Below are 27,689 nucleotides of genomic sequence, written 5' to 3'. Positions count from 1 at the left end.
TGTTGTTTTGGTTCACAGCTGAGCTGATTTTGACATACTGACTGACAAGTTGAGTTTTAGAAAACAAGGTAAACAAAAGAGTTTTAAAAGGAATTTTATGTCGATATCATTGCATTATAACAGCGGCTATCTAATTGTCACGTTGCTACTTGTGATCGTTTGCTATGTATCCCGTGGTACTAAACAAAAATATTTTATCGAATATGGACGATATTTTTGAGGTTTTGTTGTAACATTTTCACGGTCATTCAGATCGCATTTAGCACAAAAGAAAAAAACTGTCAGTATTTTATCAAGCTCTTAGTTTCTTCAATAATTTATCTCTGTGTGTATTTGTGGATTTGTAAAACCCACAAATAGTTTATTATTGCTATAAAAATAACACAAATGAATACCAGTTAAAGTTTTTGCAGTGCAAAATAAAAATGGACCAAATTATTTAAGTCTTATTGTAAGGAATCAGTTAATCTAAAATTTAGTTTGAATGTCCCAATATTATGATAAAAAACAACAACTCATGCTTGTATCAAAAAAAAAAGAAAAAAAAAAGCTATACCTGCAGAATTTTGATTTGCATCTGAGTGAATTGTCCTAATTTTTAGTTACCAAGTAAATGGTATCTGGTTTATATAGGTTATGTTCTGTATGTACTGTACAACAAGACAAGACTAGGTTTCATCACCATCTATGTGTCTGTCTGTTCATCCATCTGCTGTCTGCCCATCCGTCTGTCTGTCTGTCTATCTGTGTCTATATATAGTTTTCCAGACTATTTTTGTGTAACATTTTGATTATAAGTAATCATTTAAGCTAAGATTCAATTTGTATGTCCCAATATTAGGCTCAGAGAAAACTCATGCTTGTCCAAAATAATATATAAGTTAAATCAATCTGCAGAATTTTAATTTGCATCTGCATGACGTGACCTAATTTTTATGTAAACCTAATTAGTAAATGGTATCTGGTTTATATAGGTTATGTGCTGTATGTACTGTCCAATCGGAGGAGACTATGTTTGATCTCTGTCTGTGTGTGTGTCCATCCATTAGCTGTGTGCCCATCTATCTGTCCGTTTGTGTCCACATATAGTTTTCCAAACTTTTTTCTGTAAGGGGCCAGATCAGGGTCAGGTCAGGTAAACTTTTAACATGCTTATATGCCACTAGAGCTTCAAGCATGTCTGCCCCAGGGCCGAGTCCTGGATAGCCAGGGGTCTGCTCCGGGCCAGAAATTTAACGGGACAATTTAGAAAATTACTTAAAATTAAATAAATATAGGGACTAATTTAATTTAAATTAACAAAAATTTGTTTGGTGTCTTCCAAAATTAAAAATTAATATAATATAAAAAATCATAATCTTTTTAAATTTCTACACCATTATTTAACTTTTTGAGCAGGCAATTCCAAAAAGAAAATACAGAGCATTTAATAATTAAAATTTAACATTATAAATTAAGCCCTGTCTGGAGAGAACGGGAGGATTGAAGGTTTGCCAAGGGCCACAGGAAAGTATTTATTAAATTTTTCTTTAAACAGTTTAAGGAGGGGTCTGAGCATATCAGTAACTAAGGTGTGACCGAAGTGAGGGGAGGGAGGCAAGCGTGAAAAAAAGGGAGAGGAGGCAAACCCCCAGACAAACCTATCTCTCCCTATGGCCTAAACCGCCTACGCCTAAGCGTCTAATCCCTATCCTCTGGAGGTGTACCCCGTACCCCCCATCGCCCCACCGGACACACCCCCCATCCTTCCAACCGTTGTGCCCTCCAATATCAGCACCCCCCGTGTAGATTTCCAGCAGTGGTATCCCTAGGAGAGGGACACAAGTTACTTATCCAGCGCTGGTAACAATAATTAGGAAAGACTAATTATAGAATGATAGTTGAGTCTGGCAAGTCGTGGCTGTGAAACGTATTCTGTAGAATCGAAGAACCAAGGCGCCTCTCTGTATGGGTAAACCTAATCATGGTACGCTGGCATAGGAGCAGCATCCCGCCCTATTGAATTCCTATTTTATATTAAATCAAAAGATTTCTAAAAAAACTGATAAAAATACCAGATCAGGGGTCAAATTTCAATTGTTGGGAGGCACAGCAAGTGTTGCCTTCAGTTTAATAACAAAAATTGAAGGCAAGGCAAGTTGAAGGGGCACATTGGCAAACACTTTCTTCAAAAGAGGGGCATGAAGGCAACGGGATATGTATTGCTTTAGCAATATTGTCAGAATTTTGTTTCAAAAGGGTCCTTGAATTTTTTTTTCCTATTTTGAGATAATTTCTGTTTACAGAGGGTCCAGTTTTGAGGCGTTTCACTGCATAATGGAAATTTTATCTGACACAATTGTATTTAAAGTATCCAAAGTTTTTTTGTTTTTCATGGTCATATATAAAAAAAAATAGTGATTGGTAGGTGGTGGGGGATTGGCAGGCAGGGGAATAGTAATAATGAGGGTTTTTTTAATAAAATGATTTGGGTTTTTTCAATAACAAAAAAGATTTCTTCTGGACATTGTTTTGTTACTTTTTTCTTTCATCACTACCTTTATTTCATCTATGATATACCGGTATACTGCAATATTTTATCATCTCAATACGAACCACAGTACAATTTAGCACATGACAATTTTTATACGTTGTTGATTTTTTGTAACACATTTTACCAGAAATAGACTGATGTCTTTGAGTAAACCTCTGTTGGTAGGCTATTTCTCCTTCCAGCCAGTGCAACACGCCTAGTATATCAAATGTGGTATGTGCTATCCTGTCTGTGGGATGGCGCATTTAAAAGATCCCTTGCTGCTAATAGAAAACTTCTGTTCATGACAGGCATGCACTACAACAGCTTGTTCTGAATGTGCACATAAAACCCTATAATAGTATAACCTGACCTAATGAAAAACTGGTATGTTTTCTCTCTGTGACTGTCAAAATGACCATATGTTTGACATTCAATAGCTAGTGATTAATAAATCACTGTACTCTAGTGGTGTTGTTAAACAAAACAAACTTCTTCTTGAGTAAGCCTCTTCTTTTTCAATGAATTTAGGATAAGAATCCCACCACCAAGTCATAATAAATAACTACGTATATTATACACTCATAATCCAGAAGTACTAGACTTGCTGATATTCTTAAAGAAAAATATATATTAAATGATTTAGCATATCAGCTGTAACTAATAAATAAAGTTCATTAAGGCTATACACACCCTACTTTTTAAAAATGTACATTTGTCTAAGAAGTAATGGTTAATGAGACAAGCTCAAGTTAATTTTGACGATATTTCCCTGTTTAAACATCTCAGACTTTAGCTTCTCTCTGTTATAATCATGTGTTGCAGGTTTGTAGATTAACTAAACTTGATGTCTTTCTTCTTCTGCGTTCAAACTATAGTTGATCAGGCTTTAGATTTGGAGTCCAGTTGTGGTGATAAAAAACACTGTCTCTGTCAAGTCTTCTTTGGAACCCCAAAGCTTGACAGCCAGTGTTGCTCCGTTCAGCCAGTGCTTTAGCCTGGCTTCATCATAGAGGGGGCAGAATTGCAGGATGTGACTTGATGCAGGGATGTCATTAATAGCCGGCACCCGGCGATTTTTCACCAGCTATCGAATCAATTGTCACCGAGTATCGAACTTCCAATAAACAATGCTTGTCGACTTTTTGTTGATTAATGGCCGCCTATAATTTTATTTTTACCTGCTATTTTTATTTTTAATGACATCACTGTGATGTCCATTTTTACGGACTGAAACTAGGGTCTGCATCTTTAAGTTCAAAGTTCATTATTTCGTCTGCTTTCATTTGAAAAATAAGTATCACAATATATCACAATATGGTTTTGACCCTATTACAGCACCCATAACTTCATCTACTATAAACATTCATAATTTTACCAATGAAAATGAAATTATTCTACAAGGCCATTTTTACAGTAAAAGCCCCAAATCACCAGTTTGGTCGATTAATTTTTGTTATGGGTTACTTTAACTCTCTTTAAAATCAATATATGATTGGACGCAAAAGTAGAATGTTGATATTCCTATACATGTATCAAAATCAATTTACCAGACCCTCTGCTACAACACCAACTTGAATTACAACACACACTACATACATATATGAGCTGTCACACGCGAAAACCTACAACTTGGCATAACGTCAGAAACCGAGTAAATGCGGCTCAAAGTTTGACGTCACATGTAAACGTGGAAGTAAAAGTCGACATGCTGTTTGCATTGTTTGTTTAAAAGAATTTAGAAGATGACATCTTCTTCTTTACATAAAGATCAGTTTGAAGTAAACATATATCTGTATGTACAATAGTAAAGTTTGTTTTATTTAACAACACTACTAGAACACATTGATTTTGTTTATCTTATCATCATCTATTGGACGTCAAACATATGGTCATTCTGACACAGGTTTTTAGAGGAAACCTGCTGTCGCCACATATGCTACTCTTTTTATGACAGACAGCAAGGGATCTTTTATTTGTGCTTCCCACAGGCAGGATAGCACAAACCATGGCCTTTGTTGAACCAGTTATGGATCACTGGTCGGTGCAAGTAGTTTACACCTACCCATTGAGCCTTGCAGAGCACTCACTCAGGGTTAGGAGTCGATATCTAGATTAAAAATCCCATGCCTCGACTGGGATCCGAACCAAGTACCTACCAGCCTGTAGACCGATGACCTAACCACAACGCCACCGAGGTGGGTATATGTACAATAGTGTTTGGTTACTATTTTGTATTTTGTACCTGAGAACATTGGTCGAGATTGTTAGCGATACCATCAGTACTTTGATACACATTTACAAGCATAGGGAGAAGTCCTATATATCGATATGGTATTCAAGTATCACACTTTTTTATAACGTACATGATTATACATAACATAAAGTTCAGCAACCTTTCCAGAAGTTATATACAATATTCATAAGTTAGACCAAACATCAAATTAGGATTGTATCGGGTTGCATAGGTCTACCACTTGGTTAGGCCTACTTGTTCTGTGGACTACAATCAACATAACTATTTCTACTCCTATTTCTGTTTATAATCTAGATACTGAAAACTAAATCATTTCCTACAACAACCAAAATATATATATCTGTAACAATACTACATTTTTAGTTATTTATTTTACCATCGTTTGCAAACAAATTTACTGTCGTCTGCACACACATTGCGGTACAGTAACAGAAACGTTCATTTATATACCTTTATTATACGTCATGATGTCATTGCATAAGCTGGTCTAGAGATTAACGTGGAGGTATAGTAGATCAATTCTCGAAAGGTTGTTTCTTCCAATTTTATTATTATTATTATTATTATTATTGCTGTGTGTTTTTGTGTGTGCGTATTTAATTATTAAATTATTATAATATATGTTCACTTTACTCACATCACATCATTTGTATAGAAGGAGTTGGTTTTCTTTTCTTACAGATTTATATTTTAATTTTACAAGAGCCTGAAGTAGGCCTACTCTTTGAGGCACATTTTGGAATTCAAAATAGAAGACCAAGACTAAGAACAGTGGAAATGGAAGAAACAGTATCTGTATTAGATGATCTGACACAATTGTATCTGAAGTTTTGTTTGTTTTTCATGGTCATATATATAAAAAAAATAGTGATTGGTAGGTGGCGGGGGATTGGCATTAGTAATAATGAGGGGGGTTTTTAATAAAAAAAATTAAAAAATTTAATAACAAAAAGGATTTCTTCTGGACATTGTTTTGTTACTTTTTTCTTTCATCACTACCTTCATTTCATCTATGATATACCGGTATACTGCAATATTTTATCATCTCAATACGAACCACAGTACAATTTAGCACATGACAATTTTTATACGTTATTGATTTTTCGTAACACATTTTACCAGAAATAGACTGATGTCTTTGGGTAAACCTCTGTTGGTAGGCTATTTCTCCTTCCAGCCAGTGCAACATGCCTAGTATATCAAATGTTGTGGTATGTGCTATCCTGTCTGTGGGATGGTGCATATAAAAGATCCCTTGCTGCTAATGGAAATCTCCTGTTCTTGGACGAAGAAACCGGCCAAGGCCGGTACCTGCGCCCATGACAGGCATGCACTACAACAGCTTGTTCTGAATGTGCACATAAAACCCTATAACCTGACCTAATGACTGGCATATCAAAGGCCGTGGTATGTGCTATCCTGTCTGTGGGATGGTGCATATAAAACATTCGTTGCTACTAATAGAAAAATGTAGCGGGTTTCCTCTATAAGACTACAGGTCAATATTACCAAATGTTTGACATCCAATAGCTGATGATTAATAAATCAGTGTTCTCTAACTTTAACTGTATTGGATGAATATGATAAATATGATAAATATAGATGTTGACAATAATACTGAACATAGAATCAAACACTTATCTGATGATAACACCAGTGAGCAGAATGACATTGAACCTGATCCAATTAGCAAAAAAAAAAAAAAAAAAGTTTTATTTAACGACGCACTCAACACATTTTATTTACTGTTATATGGCATCAGACATATGGTTAAGGACCACACAGATTTTGAGAGGAAACATGCTGTCACCACTACATGAGCTACTCTTTCTGATTAGTAGCAAGGGATCTTTTATTTGCACTTCCCACAGGCAAAATAGCACAAACCATGGCCTTTCTTGAACCAGTTATGGATCACTGGTCGGTGCAAGTGGTTTACACCTACCCACTGAGCCTTGCGGAGCACTCACTCAGGGTTTGGAGTCGGTATCTGGATTAAAAATCCCACACCTCGACTGGGATCTGAACCCAGTACCTACCAGCCTGTTGACCGATGGCCTAACCACGACGCCACCGAGGCTGGTTAATTATCACAAGGTACAGTGGATTGTCTTTTAGAAAATAATCTGAAAATCAAATTTATGACCATATTTTGAAGTTGAAGGAAATGGAAAAAGAGCAGAAGGAAATGTAGTTCTACGTAATATTCTCGCTAGGTAAAAATTAAAGGAGGGCGGAAGCCCCCCTCCACACCCCTCCCCCCCCCCCCCCCCCAAAAAAACCACAAGAAAAAAAGATAAAAAGGGGGTGGAAAACATGGTTACCGTATAGGCTAGCCCAAGTACTTGGGCTACGTGTAGGCCTATCGTTGGTTATTGGTCGATTTTGCGAAAAGACATACCCCTTGTTTTAATATTATTTTAATAAAGATTTCAAGATATCTAAAAAAAAACAATGGTGATCCCCTAAATTGGAATAACATGTCTGTGTTCTTTTTATTTCTTCATCGAATGAATCGATCGCATTGATATCGCCAGGTGATAAAAAGTAGTTTCATTTTTGTAAAGGCGGTGTATATTAAATTTGGCGTCCCAAGAAAAATACTTTTAATGATGAACACTACCACTTCAGTTATTTTTATAAGCAGTGATACCCCCAAAATGAAAAGTTTCTAATATTTTATAAAGAATTACCGAATAAACAAATGACTAGTTAAAAATCATCAGTTACGACCAACTACATCTGCAATTGAGAATAAAATATCAGACGAAAGTTAGTGAACACAAAAGACTGATTGACCGGGGCTGTTAAAATAGTGTTAAATTGCATTACGGTAACTATCTTAAGCTACTGAAGTTTTTCCACACCACGGCTTGTTTTCTTTGATGTCAAGTGTGCCAAATGATCGATTTTTTTTTCACTGTGAAAAAGTGACCAATATGAAATAACGGAGCTGGGTTCTGTAAAATATAGTAGGATACGGGAAAATAAAGAGGGATGGAGGCAAAACATGAAAGCGGGGCAGCAAAATACAATAGCGGGCCAGCCGCCCCGCTTAAATGGAGCAGCGAGAACACTTGTCGCAACAGAAACAAAACTAAATATAAAACCATTCGACCCTTTGTCCGCCCCAAGTATCAGGTTACAACATGCCCACTACCAACCGAAGAGTCAAACGATATCGTTCAACAGTATGACACCAGCAAAATATAAAATTACTCCATAGTGGATACAGGAATCTGAATAAAGTGGGGTGGGATGCAATATGTAACAGAAAATTGAAAAACATTGGTGCGAAATGTTGAAGTTCGCTAAATTTCATATCTCTCACTAATTAGTATATGGCTACATTCATGTACGAGATCTGTAGAGTTCTTTTTAAAAATTAAATCGGAGGATATCGCTTTAAAAAAAATAAGTTAAAATACTGGGTAAAAATAAAATGCAAAAAGTTACAATTCTAAATCAATTGATTTCATTGAAATTGGGCGGGAAGTAACCTAGAATAAGCCAATAACGTTGAAATTTCATTTTGACGCCATCTACTTTGATTTTGAAAATGTGACGTCATTAATGTTGTATTTTTACAAGATATAATTAAGATAGAGCCCAAATATCTGAGATTTAGTTTTGTAAGATTATTACCTGTTATTTACCAAAAAATAAGACAAACTTTTTTTATCTTCTAAGTTGTAGGTTTTCCATTGTGACGGCTCATGTGTACATATCGTCTAACTATTGCATGTATATAATCATTGTCATCATTACTATTACTATGAATCTGATTTAACCATTTTATATTTTTATTATGTTGTCCAATGTATACAATGCCATTTTTATATGATCCATATATAAATAAATGAATTGATAAAAAAAAGTATCGTATTATGATTGGTAACTGAATATGTTGGGATGGATTTGTTAACAGTAAATGACAGTAATGACCTTGGCCCCATTTTACAAAGCTATCTTAGCACTAAGATCACCTTAAATATATCTACCTTATGCAATAAAGGTGATCTTAGCACTTAGATCGCTTCATAAAACGGGGTCCTGGTGGATTAATTTAATTTTATTTTAACTTAGACTTCCATGCTTATATCTAATTAATGATCGAGCACACTGTCCCGGAAACACATCGTAATATGTTTTTGTATCATGGACTTGGGGCTGGGCGGTTAATGAAATTTCATGTTCTGTATCAGTATTTTTCGGGTGATTTACATCGGTATCAGTACAGTATTTGGTATTGATACAATACGGATATCGAGCGGCATTTTCAGTATACTCAGCTTTCAGTGCATGTCCGAGTTAAGTTATACCCACTAATTTCATCTAAATATATACAATTAAATTCCATACACAAGGCCCTCATCTTTATCTTCTTTTCAGCTATTTTACGTTCATCAGATATATTGTTAGTGTTTTACTAAAGGGCGGATGACATTTTTCAGTACTGAAATTGTGGTATTTTGAAATTCACTCGGTATGGTAAATCGGTATTGACATGATACCGAATGGTATATACGGTATTCCGCCCAGCTTTACATGGACTGTTTAACAGTACAAGCATTTATGTTTTAAAGATATTGTGTCTGTTAATAAGAATAATATACTCTTAAAAAAAAGAAACTTGACCTTGATTTTCTGGTAGACGTGATACAAGCAACCAAAGATCAAGATGCCATGGGAAGGGGATTACTCTGTACATGTCCAAAACAGTATCTCTGGGAATCCACTAGAAACATGTACACAGGAATATGTGTGACATAGGGGTGGGAAAAATGTCAGTATCGGTTATGACCACCACAAGCCCTGATAACAGCTTGACAACGGCGATGCATGGAAGCAATCAAACATTACACAACACATTGTGGAATGTTCTGCCACTCATGCTGCCATGCCGTAAGATGTTGCGGAAGTCACAGTGCCTGGGGTGGTGGATTCCTGCAGCACACACGCTGATCCAGAGCATCCCATAGATGTTCTATTGGGTTTAAATCCGGCAAACGGGCAGGCCAAGGTAAGGTCTGGACATTGTGGCACTGTAGAAACTGCTGACTGACACGTGCAACATGTGGTCTGGCATTGTCATGCTGAAACATTCCACTGTTGACATTCATGTGCAGAATGACATGATACTAAAGGATCTCGTCTCTATATCTGATGCCCGTCAGTGTACCTGGCACATGCACAAGAGACGTCCTACCACCATGATGGATTCCTGCCCACACCATGACACTGCCACCACCAAAACTATCAACTTGTTGCATTCAATTTGGAGCATAACATTGCCCTCAACGTCTATAGATATGTGTGTGTCCATCAACACATGAGAGGAGAAAACGAGACTCATCTAAGAACAAACCAGTCCTCCACCTGGCACGTATCCATCTCACCCTCTGCTAGCACCACTGCAGATCCTCCGCTAAATGACGTGGGGTCAAAACTACTTCTTCTAGGGAAAATTCCTGCCTCCCTCAGCCGATTATGAACTGTCTGGTCAGAAATTCTGCATAGTCCAGGGATTTGTGTCGCTGTGGTTGTTGATGTTGTGGTTCGATTTCGAAGATGGCGCACCCAGATGTATCGATCTTGAGAGGCGGTGGTTACTCTGGGACGACCTGACCTTGGCCTGTCATTAACACTTTGAGTGGTGTTGTACCGTGCCCATAAAGCAGAGATGGTCTTGCTGGAGATGCCAAAGTGCCTTGTCACAGCTTGTTGAGTTGCTCCTGCTTGCAATCTCCCAATGATATTGCATTGAGCTGACGTCAATCTTGGCATTATTGTGTTACCTACAGTGTCGTTATGCGGTCTGTTTGAATCACTGCAGATGTGGCCTTTTATGTCCCACCAACGGAGGGTTCGGCATGCAAAGTTACAGAACTCCATGATGCACATGCTTCTCTGAGGGTTGCGTTTTTGAATTTCAGTACAAACGTTGACTATGACTATGTTTATGTGAATCGGACGTTTTTTCTAGTGTTTTTGCATCACCATTTGCTAACTTACTTGATTGTCTTTACGATGTCTTTGATTCTGTAAAAATAATCTGATAGCATTATTTTTACCAATGTCAAGTTTCTTTCTTTTTTTAAGACTTTGTGTGAGAGAGTATGCCCTCCATGTTAAATTACCATGCATGTGCAGTTTTTGTCTTACTGTTACAAAGTTAAAAAGGTCAGATGTAGGGCTTTCCATATGGTTCGTCCACCGGACAATTCATCCACTCACCTCGGACAATTCGTCCACTCGATGACTGCATTTTTTAAAAACATATTAATAGTTATTTCTTTGACATTGTAATCGTTTCTTAACATTATTTTGTGGTATACTATAACCAAAAAAGTAAAATAGAGTTAGAATTCAACATTACTATCCAGTTTTTATTAACTGTTTGTATTCATTATTATGCGGACGATTCACTCACGGACGATTCGTCCACTCGCTCGTACATTATCTGACATGTCACGATGTGGTAAATAGGTAATGCAAGCCTCCGCGTCGGAAGACTTTATTACACACACACACACACCCCCCCCCCGCATATCATGTTCTCCTTCAGTGGTGTAAATTCTATCCACTGTACCCTCCCTCGTCACATGTTATCCCCATATGCCTAATAACCTCGAAATAAAATAAAAACTTGTTGTCTTCAATTCCAATTTAATTAAATGTACATTAAAAAACAATTCAACAAAACAACAAATGTCATTCAAAAGTTAACATATTTAACATATTTGACATTAGTAGAAATGAACAAGCGAATATTGTTGGTCAATTAAATCAGTGTAGAATCGATGAATGGTATTTCATCATTGTTAACTGCACAAATCACTGTAGGAGATTATCCATTCAAATATCAATGGAAGAGAAACATCCAACAGTCGGCCGACTAATGAATGGATAATCTTGCAACAGCACGAATCGATTCTATGGCAGTAATTTCGTCATTGGTGTAGCGTCTCCAAATGGCAAAGACTTCTCCCTGCCGGGTCCTATGCTTCAGCCATTGCATCCGTCCAACTCTTCCAGCAGTAATGAGCCTGCATTGCTAATTACTTCACAATATCACAATAGAGGACACCTGTACACTTAATTGGTAAAGCAAACAGAAACCAAACAAGTTGAAAGGGAAGGGCTAAAGATTATCTTCACTGGGCATATTGTACTAAAAACATCCTACGACATGTAGCGAGAAAGGCGTACATTATAGAAACAAATAATAACTGAATAAATAGAAACGCCAAAGAATTATGTCTGCAGAGCATTGTTACAAAAACATCTACCAAGCGTAATCTAATGCAATATAATTTATTTTCACCTTTGTAAATTTATGACACAGCAAAAAAAAATACGGGGTAAAATGTATCTAATAATTTATTGAGCCCCCATGTACATGTAGTACACATTATTTAGTCCGTGGACGAAATGTACTGGGGAAATAAAAACCCAGTGGACGAATCGTCTGGAACTGATTTTTTGTAGTGGACGAATTTTCAGTGGACGAATCGTCCGTGGATGAATTGTCCAGTGGACGAATCGACTGCATCCCGATGTAGGTAATACATTTTCGACTGTGTTGCATTAAAGTTTAACAGTAAGTTCATATTTAGATCAGTATCTCACATACTATAAGTCCTAGGTCAATAAAACTTGGTTTATAGTTGTACCTATGGATATACATCACAGTGCACTGTAACGTTTTATGGTAGGCAAAACATTTAATTTCATAGAATTCTTGTAATTTTTATGTGTGAGTATGTCACTGTGTGTGTATGTGTGTGTGTCACTGTGTGTGTGTATGTTGTGTGTGTGAGTGTGTCACTGTGTGTGTGAGAGTGTGTGTGTCACTATGTGTGTGTGTGTGTGTGAGAGAGTGTATGTGTGTGTGTGTGCGCGCACATGTGTGTGAGAGTGTGTGTGTGTGTGTGTGTGTGCGTGCGTGTGTGTGTATGTGCGTGTGTGTGTGTGTGTGTGCGTGCATGTGTGTGTGTGTGTGTGTATGTGCATGTACTTCATTCTTCTTTACACTGTAATCCTATAATTTATGACAATAAAATTCATTGTTGGTAAATAGTTAATTGTTAGTGGTTAGTGAGAGAAAAGTCAGCTTATTGTTTTTGTCTAAATTTGAGGATTTGCTCCAGCACTGTCTCTCCCCCCCCCCCCCCCCAATCTTATGCTTAAACTCTACGGTTCCATATTTAAAAAACACCTATGTCGAATCTTAAATATGTATGATACAGCTACAATTAGAAATATATTCTTGTTGTAGACTACCCCATTGATGGGCCTATTGGGCTATTTCTCATTCCAACCAGTGTTCTACAACTGGTATGTACTATCCTGTCTGTGGGATGCTACTTATAAAAGATCCCTTGCTGCTAATCAGAAAGAGTAGCCCATTGTGTGGTGGCAGCAGTTTTCCACTCTTAATATCTGTGTGGTCCTTAACCATATGTCCGATGCCATATAACTGTATTTAAAATGTGAGGGTGATTAATATAATATATGATACACATAGAATATAAGAAATATATTCTAATTGTAGACCAAGTGCTAGAAACAGTAGGGGTGATTAATATAATATATGATTCACATAGAATATAAGAAATATATTCTAATTGTAGACCAAGTGCTAGAAACAGTGAGGGTGATTAATATAATATATGATACACATAGAATATAAGAAATATATTCTTATTGTAGACTAAGTGCTAGAAACAGTGAGGGTGATTAATTTAACATGTATGATACATGTAGAATATAAGAAATATATTCTTATTGTAGACTAAGTGCTAGAAACAGTGAGGGTGATTAATATAATATATGATACACATAAAATATAAGAAATATATTCTTGTTGCAGACTAAGTGCTAGAAACATGTATAATACACGTAGAATATAAGAAATATATTCTTATTGTAGACTAAGTGCTAGAAACAGTGGGGGTGATTAATATAATATGTATGATACACATAGAATATAGAAATATATTCTTATTGTAGACTAAGTGCTAGAAACAGTGAGGGTGATTAATATGATATATGATTCACATAGAATATAAGAAATATATTCTTATTGTAGACTAAGTGCTAGAAACATGTATAATACACGTAGAATATAAGAAATATATTCTTATTGTAGAATAAGTGCTAGAAACAGTGAGGGTGATTAATATAATATATGATTCACATAGAATATAAGAAATATATTCTAATTGTAGACTAAGTGCTAGAAACAGTGAGGGTGATTAATATAATATATGATACACACAGAATATAAGAAATATATTCTTATTGTAGACTAAGTGCTAGAAACAGTGAGGGTGATTAATATAATATATGATACACATAGAATATAAGAAATATATTCTTGTTGCAGACTAAGTGCTAGAAACATGTATAATACACGTAGAATATAAGAAATATATTCTTATTGTAGACTAAGTGCTAGAAACAGTGAGGGTGATTAATATAATGTATGATACATGTAGAATATAAGAAATATATTCTAATTGTAGACCAAGTGCTGGAAACAGTGAGGGTGATTAATATAATATATGATATACATAGAATATAAGAAATATATTCTAATTGTAGACCAAGTGCTAGAAACAGTGAGGGTGATTAATATAATATATGATACACATAGAATATAAGAAATATATTCTTATTGTAGACTAAGTGCTAGAAACAGTGAGGGTGATTAATATAATATATGATACACATAAAATATAAGAAATATATTCTTGTTGCAGACTAAGTGCTACAAACATGTATAATACACGTAGAATATAAGAAATATATTCTTATTGTAGACTAAGTGCTAGAAACAGTGGGGGTGATTAATATAACATGTATGATACATGTAGAATATAAGAAATATATTCTTATTGTAGACTAAGTGCTATAAACAGTGAGGGTGATTAATATGATATATGATTCACATAGAATATAAGAAATATATTCTTATTGTAGACTAAGTGCTAGAAACATGTATAATACACGTAGAATATAAGAAATATATTCTTATTGTAGAATAAGTGCTAGAAACAGTGAGGGTGATTAATATAATATATGATACACATAGAATATAAGAAATATATTCTTATTGTAGACTAAGTGCTAGAAACAGTGAGGGTGATTAATATAATATATGATACACATAGAATATAAGAAATATATTCTTGTTGCAGACTAAGTGCTAGAAACATGTATAATACACGTAGAATATAAGAAATATATTCTTATTGTAGACTAAGTGCTAGAAACAGTGAGGGTGATTAATATAATGTATGATACATGTAGAATATAAGAAATATATTCTAATTGTAGACCAAGTGCTGGAAACAGTGAGGGTGATTAATATAATATATGATACACATAGAATATAAGAAATATATTCTAATTGTAGACCAAGTGCTAGAAACAGTAGGGGTGATTAATATAATATATGATTCACATAGAATATAAGAAATATATTCTAATTGTAGACCAAGTGCTAGAAACAGTGAGGGTGATTAATATAACATGTATGATACATGTAGAATATAAGAAATATATTCTTATTGTAGACTAAGTGCTAGAAACAGTGAGGGTGATTAATATAATATATGATACACATAGAATATAAGAAATATATTCTTGTTGCAGACTAAGTGCTAGAAACATGTATAATACACGTAGAATATAAGAAATATATTCTTATTGTAGACTAAGTGCTAGAAACAGTGGGGGTGATTAATATAACATGTATGATACATGTAGAATATAAGAAATATATTCTTATTGTAGACTAAGTGCTATAAACAGTGTGGGTGATTAATATAATATGTATGATACACATAGAATATAGAAATATATTCTTATTGTAGACTAAGTGCTAGAAACAGTGAGGGTGATTAATATGATATATGATTCACATAGAATATAAGAAATATATTCTTATTGTAGACTAAGTGCTAGAAACATGTATAATACACGTAGAATATAAGAAATATATTCTTATTGTAGAATAAGTGCTAGAAACAGTGAGGGTGATTAATATAATATATGATTCACATAGAATATAAGAAATATATTCTAATTGTAGACTAAGTGCTAGAAACAGTGAGGGTGATTAATATAATATATGATACACATAGAATATAAGAAATATATTCTTATTGAGACTAAGTGCTAGAAACAGTGAGGGTGATTAATATAATATATGATACACATAGAATATAAGAAATATATTCTTGTTGCAGACTAAGTGCTAGAAACATGTATAATACACGTAGAATATAAGAAATATATTCTTATTGTAGACTAAGTGCTAGAAACAGTGAGGGTGATTAATATAATGTATGATACATGTAGAATATAAGAAATATATTCTAATTGTAGACCAAGTGCTGGAAACAGTGAGGGTGATTAATATAATATATGATACACATAGAATATAAGAAATATATTCTAATTGTAGATCAAGAAAACAGTATATTAATATAATATATTGTATAAGAAATATATTCTAATTGTAGACCAAGTGCTAGAAACAGTGAGGGTGATTAATATAATATATGATACACATAGAATATAAGAAATATATTCTTATTGTAGACTAAGTGCTAGAAACAGTGAGGGTGATTAATATAATATATGATACACATAAAATATAAGAAATATATTCTTGTTGCAGACTAAGTGCTACAAACATGTATAATACACGTAGAATATAAGAATATATTCTTATTGTAGACTAAGTGCTAGAAACAGTGGGGGTGATTAATATAACATGTATGATACATGTAGAATATAAGAAATATATTCTTATTGTAGACTAAGTGCTATAAACAGTGTGGGTGATTAATATAATATGTATGATACACATAGAATATAGAAATATATTCTTATTGTAGACTAAGTGCTAGAAACAGTGAGGGTGATTAATATGATATATGATTCACATAGAATATAAGAAATATATTCTTATTGTAGACTAAGTGCTAGAAACATGTATAATACACGTAGAATATAAGAAATATATTCTTATTGTAGAATAAGTGCTAGAAACAGTGAGGGTGATTAATATAATATATGATTCACATAGAATATAAGAAATATATTCTAATTGTAGACTAAGTGCTAGAAACAGTGAGGGTGATTAATATAATATATGATACACATAGAATATAAGAAATATATTCTTATTGTAGACTAAGTGCTAGAAACAGTGAGGGTGATTAATATAATATATGATACACATAGAATATAAGAAATATATTCTTGTTGCAGACTAAGTGCTAGAAACATGTATAATACACATAGAATATAAGAAATATATTCTTATTGTAGACTAAGTGCTAGAAACAGTGAGGGTGATTAATATAATGTATGATACATGTAGAATATAAGAAATATATTCTAATTGTAGACCAAGTGCTGGAAACAGTGAGGGTGATTAATATAATATATGATACACATAGAATATAAGAAATATATTCTAATTGTAGACCAAGTGCTAGAAACAGTAGGGGTGATTAATATAATATATGATTCACATAGAATATAAGAAATATATTCTAATTGTAGACCAAGTGCTAGAAACAGTGAGGGTGATTAATATAATATATGATACACATAGAATATAAGAAATATATTCTTATTGTAGACTAAGTGCTAGAAACAGTGAGGGTGATTAATTTAACATGTATGATACATGTAGAATATAAGAAATATATTCTTATTGTAGACTAAGTGCTAGAAACAGTGAGGGTGATTAATATAATATATGATACACATAGAATATAAGAAATATATTCTTGTTGCAGACTAAGTGCTAGAAACATGTATAATACACGTAGAATATAAGAAATATATTCTTATTGTAGACTAAGTGCTAGAAACAGTGGGGGTGATTAATATAACATGTATGATACATGTAGAATATAAGAAATATATTCTTATTGTAGACTAAGTGCTATAAACAGTGTGGGTGATTAATATAATATGTATGATACACATAGAATATAGAAATATATTCTTATTATAGACTAAGTGCTAGAAACAGTGAGGGTGATTAATATGATATATGATTCACATAGAATATAAGAAATATATTCTTATTGTAGACTAAGTGCTAGAAACATGTATAATACACGTAGAATATAAGAAATATATTCTTATTGTAGAATAAGTGCTAGAAACAGTGAGGGTGATTAATATAATATATGATTCACATAGAATATAAGAAATATATTCTAATTGTAGACTAAGTGCTAGAAACAGTGAGGGTGATTAATATAATATATGATACACATAGAATATAAAAAATATATTCTTATTGTAGACTAAGTGCTAGAAACAGTGAGGGTGATTAATATAATATATGATACACATAGAATATAAGAAATATATTCTTGTTGCAGACTAAGTGCTAGAAACATGTATAATCACGTAGAATATAAGAAATATATTCTTATTGTAGACTAAGTGCTAGAAACAGTGAGGGTGATTAATATAATGTATGATACATGTAGAATATAAAAAATATATTCCTGTTGCAGACTAAGTGCTAGAAACAGCGAGGATGGGAGGAGCTGTTAGCACCGGCGAGGACAATAATGATCTGGTAGACAACCTGGTCGAGGCTGACTACATCAAGACTCCCATTGTGGAGAAGGTGTTCCGGGCGGTGGACCGCGCCGACTACTACCTGCCCGAACACCGCGACACGGCCTACAAGGACCTGGCGTGGAAGCACGGCCACCTCCACCTGTCGGCTCCCTGCATCTACTCAGAGGTGATGGAATCGCTGGTGCTGGAGCCGGGCAATTCATTCCTGAACCTCGGCAGTGGCACAGGATATCTCAGTACAATGGCAGGACTTATTATTGGTGAGTGTCATGATATTTACCGTTTACAGAGTACAGTATTTCATGAGAACTGTTGTTCTGTTCACGTGTTGGTTAAAATCACGAGAACCGCCAATGTGGTGAACAATTACATTCTAAAATTAAAAGTACCATATATATCGGTAACGAAAGTAAAAATCAGTTTATGTTTTTGAACCACCAATGTAGCACAGAACCGTACAGTTAAGTGTTTTAGGATTAGGTAGGTCTAACTCATCGGTCACAAGAAATAAATTCACGTTACCAAACAATCGGTTACTTAAGTAAAACTCACGTGAACTGACTTCCGGTTACTGTAGATTTTGAAATATTGTGTCCAGGTTTACAGTCGACTATGTCTAAACCAGACTAAGGGGAACTGACGAAATGCTTGGGTATACCATCAAATTAGATGAATTTGAATCAAGCTATCTATACTGAACAGCTAAGATCAACTTAAGTGCTTAACTACCTTAGGCACTTTAAGTGATCTTAGCACTAAGATCGCTTTGTGGAATGGGGCCCTGGGACCTATTTCACAAAACATCGTAAGTTTACATCTGCAACTAGCAGTTATACCAGGCACACATTCACACGTGTTTGGCATCTATTTCATGCAAAAAATTACATTATTACGGAAGATGGATTATTTTAAGGATAAAAGAAAATGAAATATGTGTACTTTTAACTATATTTGTTGTACTATAATAGTAATAAAAATTGTGGTTTAGTCGTAGATTTACATGCAAAACTAGGCTTACGATGTTTTGTGAAATTGGGCCCTGGGCTTATAAAACTTGACTGTAATAATCAGATTTTTATTGACATCATATGTATGCAAGTTATATGGTCTGTCTGTCTGTCTGTCTGTCTGTCTCTGTCTGTCTGTCTGTCTGTGTCTGTCTGTCTGTCTGTCTGTCTGTCTGTCTGTCTGTCTGTCTGTCTGTCTCTCTCTCTCTCTCTCTCTCTCTCTCTCTCTCTCTCTCTCTCTCTCTCTCTCTCTCTCTCTCTCTCTCAAACACACACATATACACAAAACAGAAGCCCTCACTTTTTAAAGACATTTGTTTTTGTGTTTGATTATGGACTATTATGCACTTGTTAAAAAAGGTGGTGGTAAAGTGGGCTATTGTCCATACACCAGATTGCTAGAACACTTGATGATAATCTTGTGAACAGCCGTCTAGGGTTGGAAACTTCCAGTGCTCAACATCCAAAACTACCAGATTTTACATTTTTACAACTGGGCATCAATGCCTGGTGTTGCTGCCAGACATTGTGTTCTTTCTTACGGTACTCATCGTGATTCATAACTGGTTCAACAAAGACCATGGTTTGTGCTATCTTGCCTGTGGGAAGTGCAAATAAAAGATCCCTTGCTGTCTGTCGTAAAAGAGTAGCCTATGTGGCGACAGCAGGTTTCCTCTAAAAACAGTGTCAGAATTACCATATGTTTGACATCCAATAGCCGATGATAAGATAAAAAATCAATGTGCTCTAGTGGTGTCATTAAATAAAACAAACTTTTATCTTGTGTGTTTCTGGTTATTCTGATGATTGGAGTAGATCAAAATAGATCCCACTTCCCATGAATTTTATGCCTGTTAAAAACAAACAGTACATGCACCATTGGTGTGTTATATTACTAGGAAGCAGATTAATAAATTATTTTGCTTTGATTTTAAAAACATATTTATTGTTATCAAAAGACATCATAAAAATTAAATTATTGGCATCACTTAAATACATTTTGAGACATCATGAAAATAAAATTATTGGCATCATTTAATACATTTTTATTATTATACAAATTAACATTTCATAAAAGTATGTCAATTGTGTTTATATGCAACCAGTATCATTTATAAGACAACTTCTCATTGGCTGTACATAATTAAATCATTAGGTTTGTACATTATCTTGCTTATTAACTGCTACATGGGACTGCAATCTCAACAAAACCCAAGGGTGTCTGATTACTGTTAGTTGGTCATGATTGACAGAGTTTTAAGCAGGTGACAGTAACTATAAAGATGTTCATTCACCCATGGAATAAAACCTTTCATATTGTGAGTACGAAAATATTTATGTAATAAAAGCTGATACCATACAATTTATCATTTGTTTTTGTTTCATAGAAATAAAAATGTATGGACAATTATAATTTTGTTTTCTTTCTCTCCATCTCTCTGTCTGTCTGTATCTCTCCCTCAATCTCCCTGTCTCTCCCTCGCTCTCTGTCTGTCTGTCTCTCTCTTTCTCCCTCTCTTTCTCTCTCCCCTCTCTCTGTCCTCTCTCTTTCTCTTCGAAGTGTCGAAATAACCATATATTGTACACAAAATAGCTCGAATTTAAAGTGTGATGGAGGTGTCATGCAACAAATATTCCTTCTTTTTAAAAAAAATTTATGATTAATTTTTATTTTTTCGAACACAGGACCATATGCTGTGAACCACGGTGTCGAGATACATGCAGATGTTGTTGACTATGCAAGACAGAAATTGGAGGAGTTCACTAAGAAATGTGATGCATTTGACGAGTTTGACTTCTGTGAGCCGAGCTTCGTTGTGGGAAACTGTCTCCAGATTAACTCGGGCTGCCGGCTGTACGACCGAGTTTACTGCGGGGCGGCCTGTCCGCAGGAACATGAAAATTACATGAAGAATCTAATTCGTGTCGGAGGAATTCTTGTCATGCCTTTGAATGATCAGGTAAAAGAAGAACATGTTAAATATAATAAGATAATATATTTATATTTTTTACTATTTATTTGAAAACCAGTAAAACCTCTCAAAACTGGAACCTCTGTAAACTGGAATGTTGTCAAAACCAGACAGTATAAAACATAACCTCTTTAAACCTTATTCTTTCTGGGGGGGTTTTGTACTAATTCCCATGGTTGTACAGCTTAGAGGAGTTTCAGTGTATTTGGAACAAAATTAGCATACCTGACCCTAGCATTTGTGTATTAAAGATAGTGTCCTCAATTTGCTACCATTGTACTTGTTTCCAACTAACAGAGCCTTTTTAAATATATTATCTTGTTTAAAATATCAGTGTCTGTATACATATATATGTTGTTTTTACATGGCTTGAATTAAAAAAAAAAAAATCTGCAGCAATTTAAAATATTTTAAACCAGTATCTTTTGCAACAAATACATGTAACACAAATTATCAACCAATGGCAATAGTTTTTATCCAGTGGCAAAAACTGCTATTGGTAATGGCCTGATTTCTAGCAGTTTATATTACAGTTTGAGTCTAAGCATCTTCCCTGGTGTAACAAAGGCCGTGATAGGTACTAACCTGTCTGTGGGATGGTGCATGTAAAAGATCCTTTGCTGCTAATCGAAAAGAGTAGCCTATGAAGTGGCAACAGTGGGTTTCTTCTCTCAATATCTGTGTGGTCCTTAACCATATGTATGGTGCCATATAACCATAAATAAACTGTGTTGAGTGCGTCATTAAATAAAACATTTCTTTCCTTCCCTTCAATTAAATACATGTACCGTATATCTTCGGCTGTAAGTCGATCTCGGCTATAAGTCGAGTCCCTAATTTCAAGCCCTGAAAACTTATTTTTTTATTGACCCGTTTATAAGTCGACCCATGAAAAACAACGTATAAATATTGAAGTGTTTTTTATTTTCAGCACATGAGAACAATAATGTACAATATTTGAACAAAAGAAAATTATTTTACAAACTTAGTTTTTCACGTTTTGTACATCGCAATAATATTCCAATCAAACTACATAGCATCAAAACGAAATATTCCCTTAGTAGAGAGTGAAAGCTGTTTGACTGTTACTGTATGGCACTGTACAGCATGGTTTTGTGCAAAGACAACAACTTTATTTGTAACAACCGACAACAGATCTCTACGATAAAATTGAAAGTACATGTATCGTCGGTTAATCACATGTTTTGCCGCCATATTAATACAAGTAAGGAGGATAACTCTGGAAAGTACACTGGTTTTTGTACCAAATGATGTGTGTCCCTATTGCTCTAGTGAACTGCAGAGATCAGTCTATTTTAAGGGAAAGCTTAGTAATATTCATGAAGTTAATCACTGACAAAACATTGTTTGAACAACCATTAATGCCAGTGACCAGATTTCAAAATAAACTCAGGCAACAGGTAGTTAGTACTGTTTACATTTTTGATATTAGTGATGACTGTTATTTTAACTAAGTGGACTGTTGTCTTGACATGTGAGTGAGATCGCACGCCTTTTCAAATAACCAAAACCGTTATAATGCCAAAAAAAAAAGGTTATAAAAAAACAAATGTGTCAAATTAGCATATTTGAGTATAAATACAGGGCATACTTCAACAATAAAACTTGTAAAATAATCCCCAAAACGGTAATATTTTTGGGTGAAATTTTTTACCCTCTTATAAGTCGACCCCCCAAGTTATAAAATAATTTTTGGGTGAAAAAAATTCGACTTATAGGCGAAGATATACGGTAGGTGCTTAGATTTTAATTGTGTTTTGATTTTATTATACAGTGAAACATCTCAAAACCGGACCCTCTGTAAACCGAAATTCCTTCAAAACCAGACAATTTTTACGGTCCCTTTTTAAAAATTACTACAGAGCTTAACCTCTCTAAATTGAATACCTCTTGATACAGGATGTTTTGTAGGTCCAGAGTGTGTCAGGTTTAGTGGGATTTCACTGTAATTATATATTGTAATCCTGTCTTTGTTTTTTAATCAGCTACTACAGATCCGGCGAACCGGTGAGACAGAATGGGAGACCAAGCAAGTCCTTCCCGTATCATTCGCAACACTCGTCCTTCCATCCAAGAATTTAGGAAACGACATGGTCGAGCTCCGTAAGTTATTATTTGGCAGTTAAAGGCATATTGTCACAGATCACTGACCTATTACATGACCTAACAAAGTATTACTTAAAAATATATATATTTGATTTGTCCCTAAATGTACTTTAGTCAACCATCTACATAACCACCATACTCCACTTATTTATGATATTTTGTAAAAAATAATTGAATTATGGCAATGGTCCATAATTCAAAAACAAACATACTGACAGGGTTGACATGGATTTCACTCCATCGTGCTGTAGTTAAAGTGATGCAATAGCTAGGTTTGGTCTGTAAAAATTAATGTAATTTTGATTTATTATTAATTTTTAAGGAAATAAGGTCCTTAAATCTGTGACATTATGCCTTTAACAGGGTGAGCCATGGGACAAAATGCATTGATCCCCCCAATTTAAAAGCAAGTTAATATATAGCTGTCCCCCTTTCAGTTGCTGACATTTTCCATTGCTTGTGCATGGTTAAAATATACCAAGGATGATAAATGTTTTTGACATATACCCTCACCAAAAAAATATATAAATCCGCAACTTTTTGTTTTTTTTAATTCTAGCATTATCATGTTTGTATTTACAGCTGATTCTCTAATGCAGTCACGATTCCTGCAGGACATATGTAGGATATCGATCCGAAAGATCCTACGCGAGAACGTCCTGCAAGCTCACCCACACCTCCAGGGAATCCGCAAGAAGAAAAAGAAACCAACGAAGAAGAAATCACACCGCCGACAGAGGATGAACATTGTGCCAATGAGCATGGGTATATTATTTCTAGCAGTGGTTATATAAGAGTGAAGATTGTGCCAGTGAGCATGGGTATATTATTTCTAGCAGTAGATATATAAGAGTGAACATTGTGCCAGTGAGCATGGGTATATTATTTCTAGCAGTAGATATATAAGAGTGAACATTGTCCCAGTGAGCATGGGTATATTATTTCTAGCAGTAGATATATAAGAGTGAAGATTGTGCCAGTGAGCATGGGTATATTATTTCTAGCAGTAGATATATAAGAGTGAACAGTGTTATATTCCTAGTGAGCAGGGCATGGGTAAAGCAGTAGATAACGACGGCTTAAACTTAACGACGGCATCAATGGCTATTGCCATCGTTGAGATATAAATTGCCGTAGGCAGGGAGCATCACTGTTGGCACTTTTGTGCTGTTGATAAAGCTCAACAATGGCAAAATGTATACATCTGGTGTACATTATCTGCCAGTATTTAGCATTTGTACATTTGAAATATGTCTTCATACAGTAAAATAACCTTTCAGTCAAGTTTATTTGCTGCAAAAGTCACTTTAACAAATAATTGCCATAGGCAGGCTCAAAATTGCCGTCAGTGGGCCTTTATAAAATTGTCATGGGAGACAAATTCTTAAGTTCAAGCCCTGAGTGAGCATTGATATATTATTTCTAGGAGTTGTTAAGTAGGATGGAATATTATCCCAGTCAGCATGGGTATATGACTTTTATCAGATCTCAGCAGATAGAAAATTGTGGCAATGAGCATGGGTATATTATTTCTAGCAGTAGTTATATAAGAGTGAATATTGTCCCAGTGAGCATGGGTATATTATTTCTAGTAGTGGTTATGTAGAAGGGAATATTATCTCAGTCAGCATGGGTATATGATTTTTATCAGATCTCGGCAGATAAAACATTGTGCCAATGAGCCTGTCATTAGGTATACATGTATTATTTCTAGCAGTGGTTATATAAGAGTACACAGGTGCATGTCATTAAATATATTATTTCTAGCCATTGATATATAAAAGTGAATATTGTCTAAGTAAGCTCAGGTAATTTTTTTATCATATCATATTTCATATTAGCTGTAAAATGTTAAGATGTGTCAATAAAATTAAAACTATGCTAATATAAAATGACACAATCCACCAGTCTTTCTACCTGATCCGTTTGATGATCATTTAAGACATTTAATTATTGCTGAATTCTTTTATTTAATTTTTTTATTTATTACTTTAAGGTATGATGATTCTTGGACAGTTTGACAGTGATGATGATGGCCACTTCCGGTTGCACAGTAGCCATAGCGACACCATGAGACTGGAAAGCGACGAACCGGATGAAGTGGAGGACATGGCTGAAGACGACGTTGATGAGAACAAAACTGATGACACGATGGAGGAAGACTTCACCGAGACCGGAACGAGCGACAACGGAGCCTCTGCCGATGTTTTCGAGGACGCCAGCGATGTTGTAGTCACCGAATCAAAACTGAGCGAAAATGGACAGCAGGAGAGCAATAACAACAACAACTGCAGCAGAAATGGATCAAAAACGAGAGATAAAATCCGGTTCGTAACTGTGCCGGAAGAATTCCCTCCGGTTCAGACCAATGGAATAGAGGAGCAGCCGAGACGTGAGAAGCTTCGTGAAAAGCAGAACAACAATTCGTCCTGCGATGATTCCGGCGACGACATGGACTTTGACGTCGTGGAGATGCTGAAGCGGCACAGTCGCCACAAGGAGAGTCAGTCGAAGCTGCGAGTTCGATCCTCATCAAACACCAGTGGGGACACGTCCGAGACCTCGGGCATCGGTTCGTTCTCCGAGACCTCGGCCATGGGATCGGTGTCAGAGACATCGGTGCTCGGGTCTCTAGGGGATGAACATGAAGGCAACGTCTTGCACCACCTGAAAGCTTCGCCGGGGAGCAGTTTGGAAGACTCCCCTCTGGGGAAGGATGTGGAAGAAGGGATGGATGTGAATGTGAAGGATGAGCCGAAGGATTCGGTCGGCTTGCATATGAGACTGTGTATAGATGAGCTGCCCATTCCAATCGCTCTGAAGACTTTCCTCAAGTATTACAGAAATTGATTTGAAATTTAGCAATATTGTCTTTTTCTAATAATTAAGGCCTTTAAAAAAAAAAAAAAAAAAAAAAAACACGGAGCATTAGAATTAAGGTACAGTAATCAATTAATAAAATTTGTCCTGACCTACTTTTTTGTTAGTCATAAACTTTTTATTTCCTCCTCTTTTTGATTTGATTTTAAAAAGTTAATAATGCTGTAAAATTATCTATGGACAAATAGGGTGCATTACAATAAACAAATTTTTGCTTTTTTAAAACAACAGCCTAATGATGGACATGTATAATTATTAATGATTTATTATATTATGCTTTCCATTATATAACTAGGAACATTGCCTTTGTTTATCATATTACACTTAGTAATATGTAATCATATTGCATTATGTAGTATGTAATCATATTGCTCTATGTAATATGTAATCATATTACACTATGTAATATGTAATTATATTACACTTTGTAACAAGTAATGATAAACATTTTATGATTCTGTGTAATAGACAACATTTTATTGTCATGTTTACTATATTGCAACTTTGTAATGCATAGAAATGAAAATTTGTATGCCTATGTTTTGTAAATCATATTACTCAAAGACTTTGTAATATGTATTGAAGTGGAAAACATTAATGGCTATGTTGTTTCTCCACATTATTTTTTTTGGGTAATATGTTACAATAAACATTTTAATCCCACTGTATTTTTAAAATCATGTTACACTTTGTAATATATATTAATGAACATATGGTAATGTTGTTTTCTCATAATACATTGTAGTATAATTTCTATGTTTATTAGAGTATACTTTGTAATACAAAGTATGTAAGAATGGACAATGGCCTACTATTGGCAGTTGATTTTGTTGTTTGTTTTTGTGAGAATATTGATGTGAATTTTCAGTGAACGGAATGTTCAGTTTGTTTTGTTTGGGTTTTTTTGTATGGTGAACTGAGTTTGATTTGTTTGAAATCATTAGAATATTTTTATACATGTCTTTATTTTTAAACCTGTGTATGTGTTCAAACTCTGATAAACTCTCCACTTAATAAGTCATCTTCAATCAATGTAAAACAAAACTTGTTTCTTTTTTAAAAAAACACTAATATTTAGCACTCTTAATTTAACCCAGGGCCGTAGCTAGCAGGGGGAGCAATGGGGGGGGGGGGGGCAGTTCCCCCCCCCCCCCCCCATTTTGTTTACTGGTTATTGATATTGACATTTTAAGTATGTCACCTCCCTAAAATGGCTGCAAAATGGTATTTCAGAGACTGGATTAAAAAAAATTCTAGTGTCTTACACCTTCCTTGCTCTTTTGTTCCAAGAATTCATCCCCCCC

At 34.8% G+C, this 27,689-nt stretch overlaps 1 protein-coding gene across 1 annotated transcript; it reads left to right on the top strand.

The window, feature by feature from the left end:
- On the top strand, positions 1–27,534 carry LOC121373890 (protein-L-isoaspartate O-methyltransferase domain-containing protein 1-like). Its single transcript, XM_041500688.1, has 6 exons — positions 1–68; positions 18,329–18,658; positions 21,092–21,366; positions 23,385–23,502; positions 24,088–24,270; positions 25,502–27,534. Exons 2-6 carry the CDS (start codon positions 18,352–18,354, stop codon positions 26,353–26,355), a joined length of 1,737 nt encoding a protein of 578 aa, XP_041356622.1. The 5' UTR covers positions 1–68; positions 18,329–18,351; the 3' UTR covers positions 26,356–27,534.
- The last annotated feature ends 155 nt before the right edge of the window (positions 27,535–27,689 follow it).

Source organism: Gigantopelta aegis, chromosome 6, assembly GCF_016097555.1.
Source record: "Gigantopelta aegis isolate Gae_Host chromosome 6, Gae_host_genome, whole genome shotgun sequence".
NCBI classification, from domain to species: domain Eukaryota; kingdom Metazoa; phylum Mollusca; class Gastropoda; order Neomphalida; family Peltospiridae; genus Gigantopelta; species Gigantopelta aegis.
Note: the sequence above shows the minus strand (reverse complement) of the source record. Positions and strands in the feature narration are given on the sequence as shown.

Coding starts and splice junctions, on each gene's coding strand:
- LOC121373890 (XM_041500688.1), top strand. CDS start 18,352: ATGGGAGGAGCTGTTAGCACCGGCGAGGACAATAATGATCTGGTAGAC. Junction 21,367..23,384: donor TCATGCCTTTGAATGATCAG/GTAAAAGAAGAA, acceptor TTTTTTAATCAG/CTACTACAGATCCGGCGAAC. Junction 24,271..25,501: donor CATTGTGCCAATGAGCATGG/GTATATTATTTC, acceptor TATTACTTTAAG/GTATGATGATTCTTGGACAG.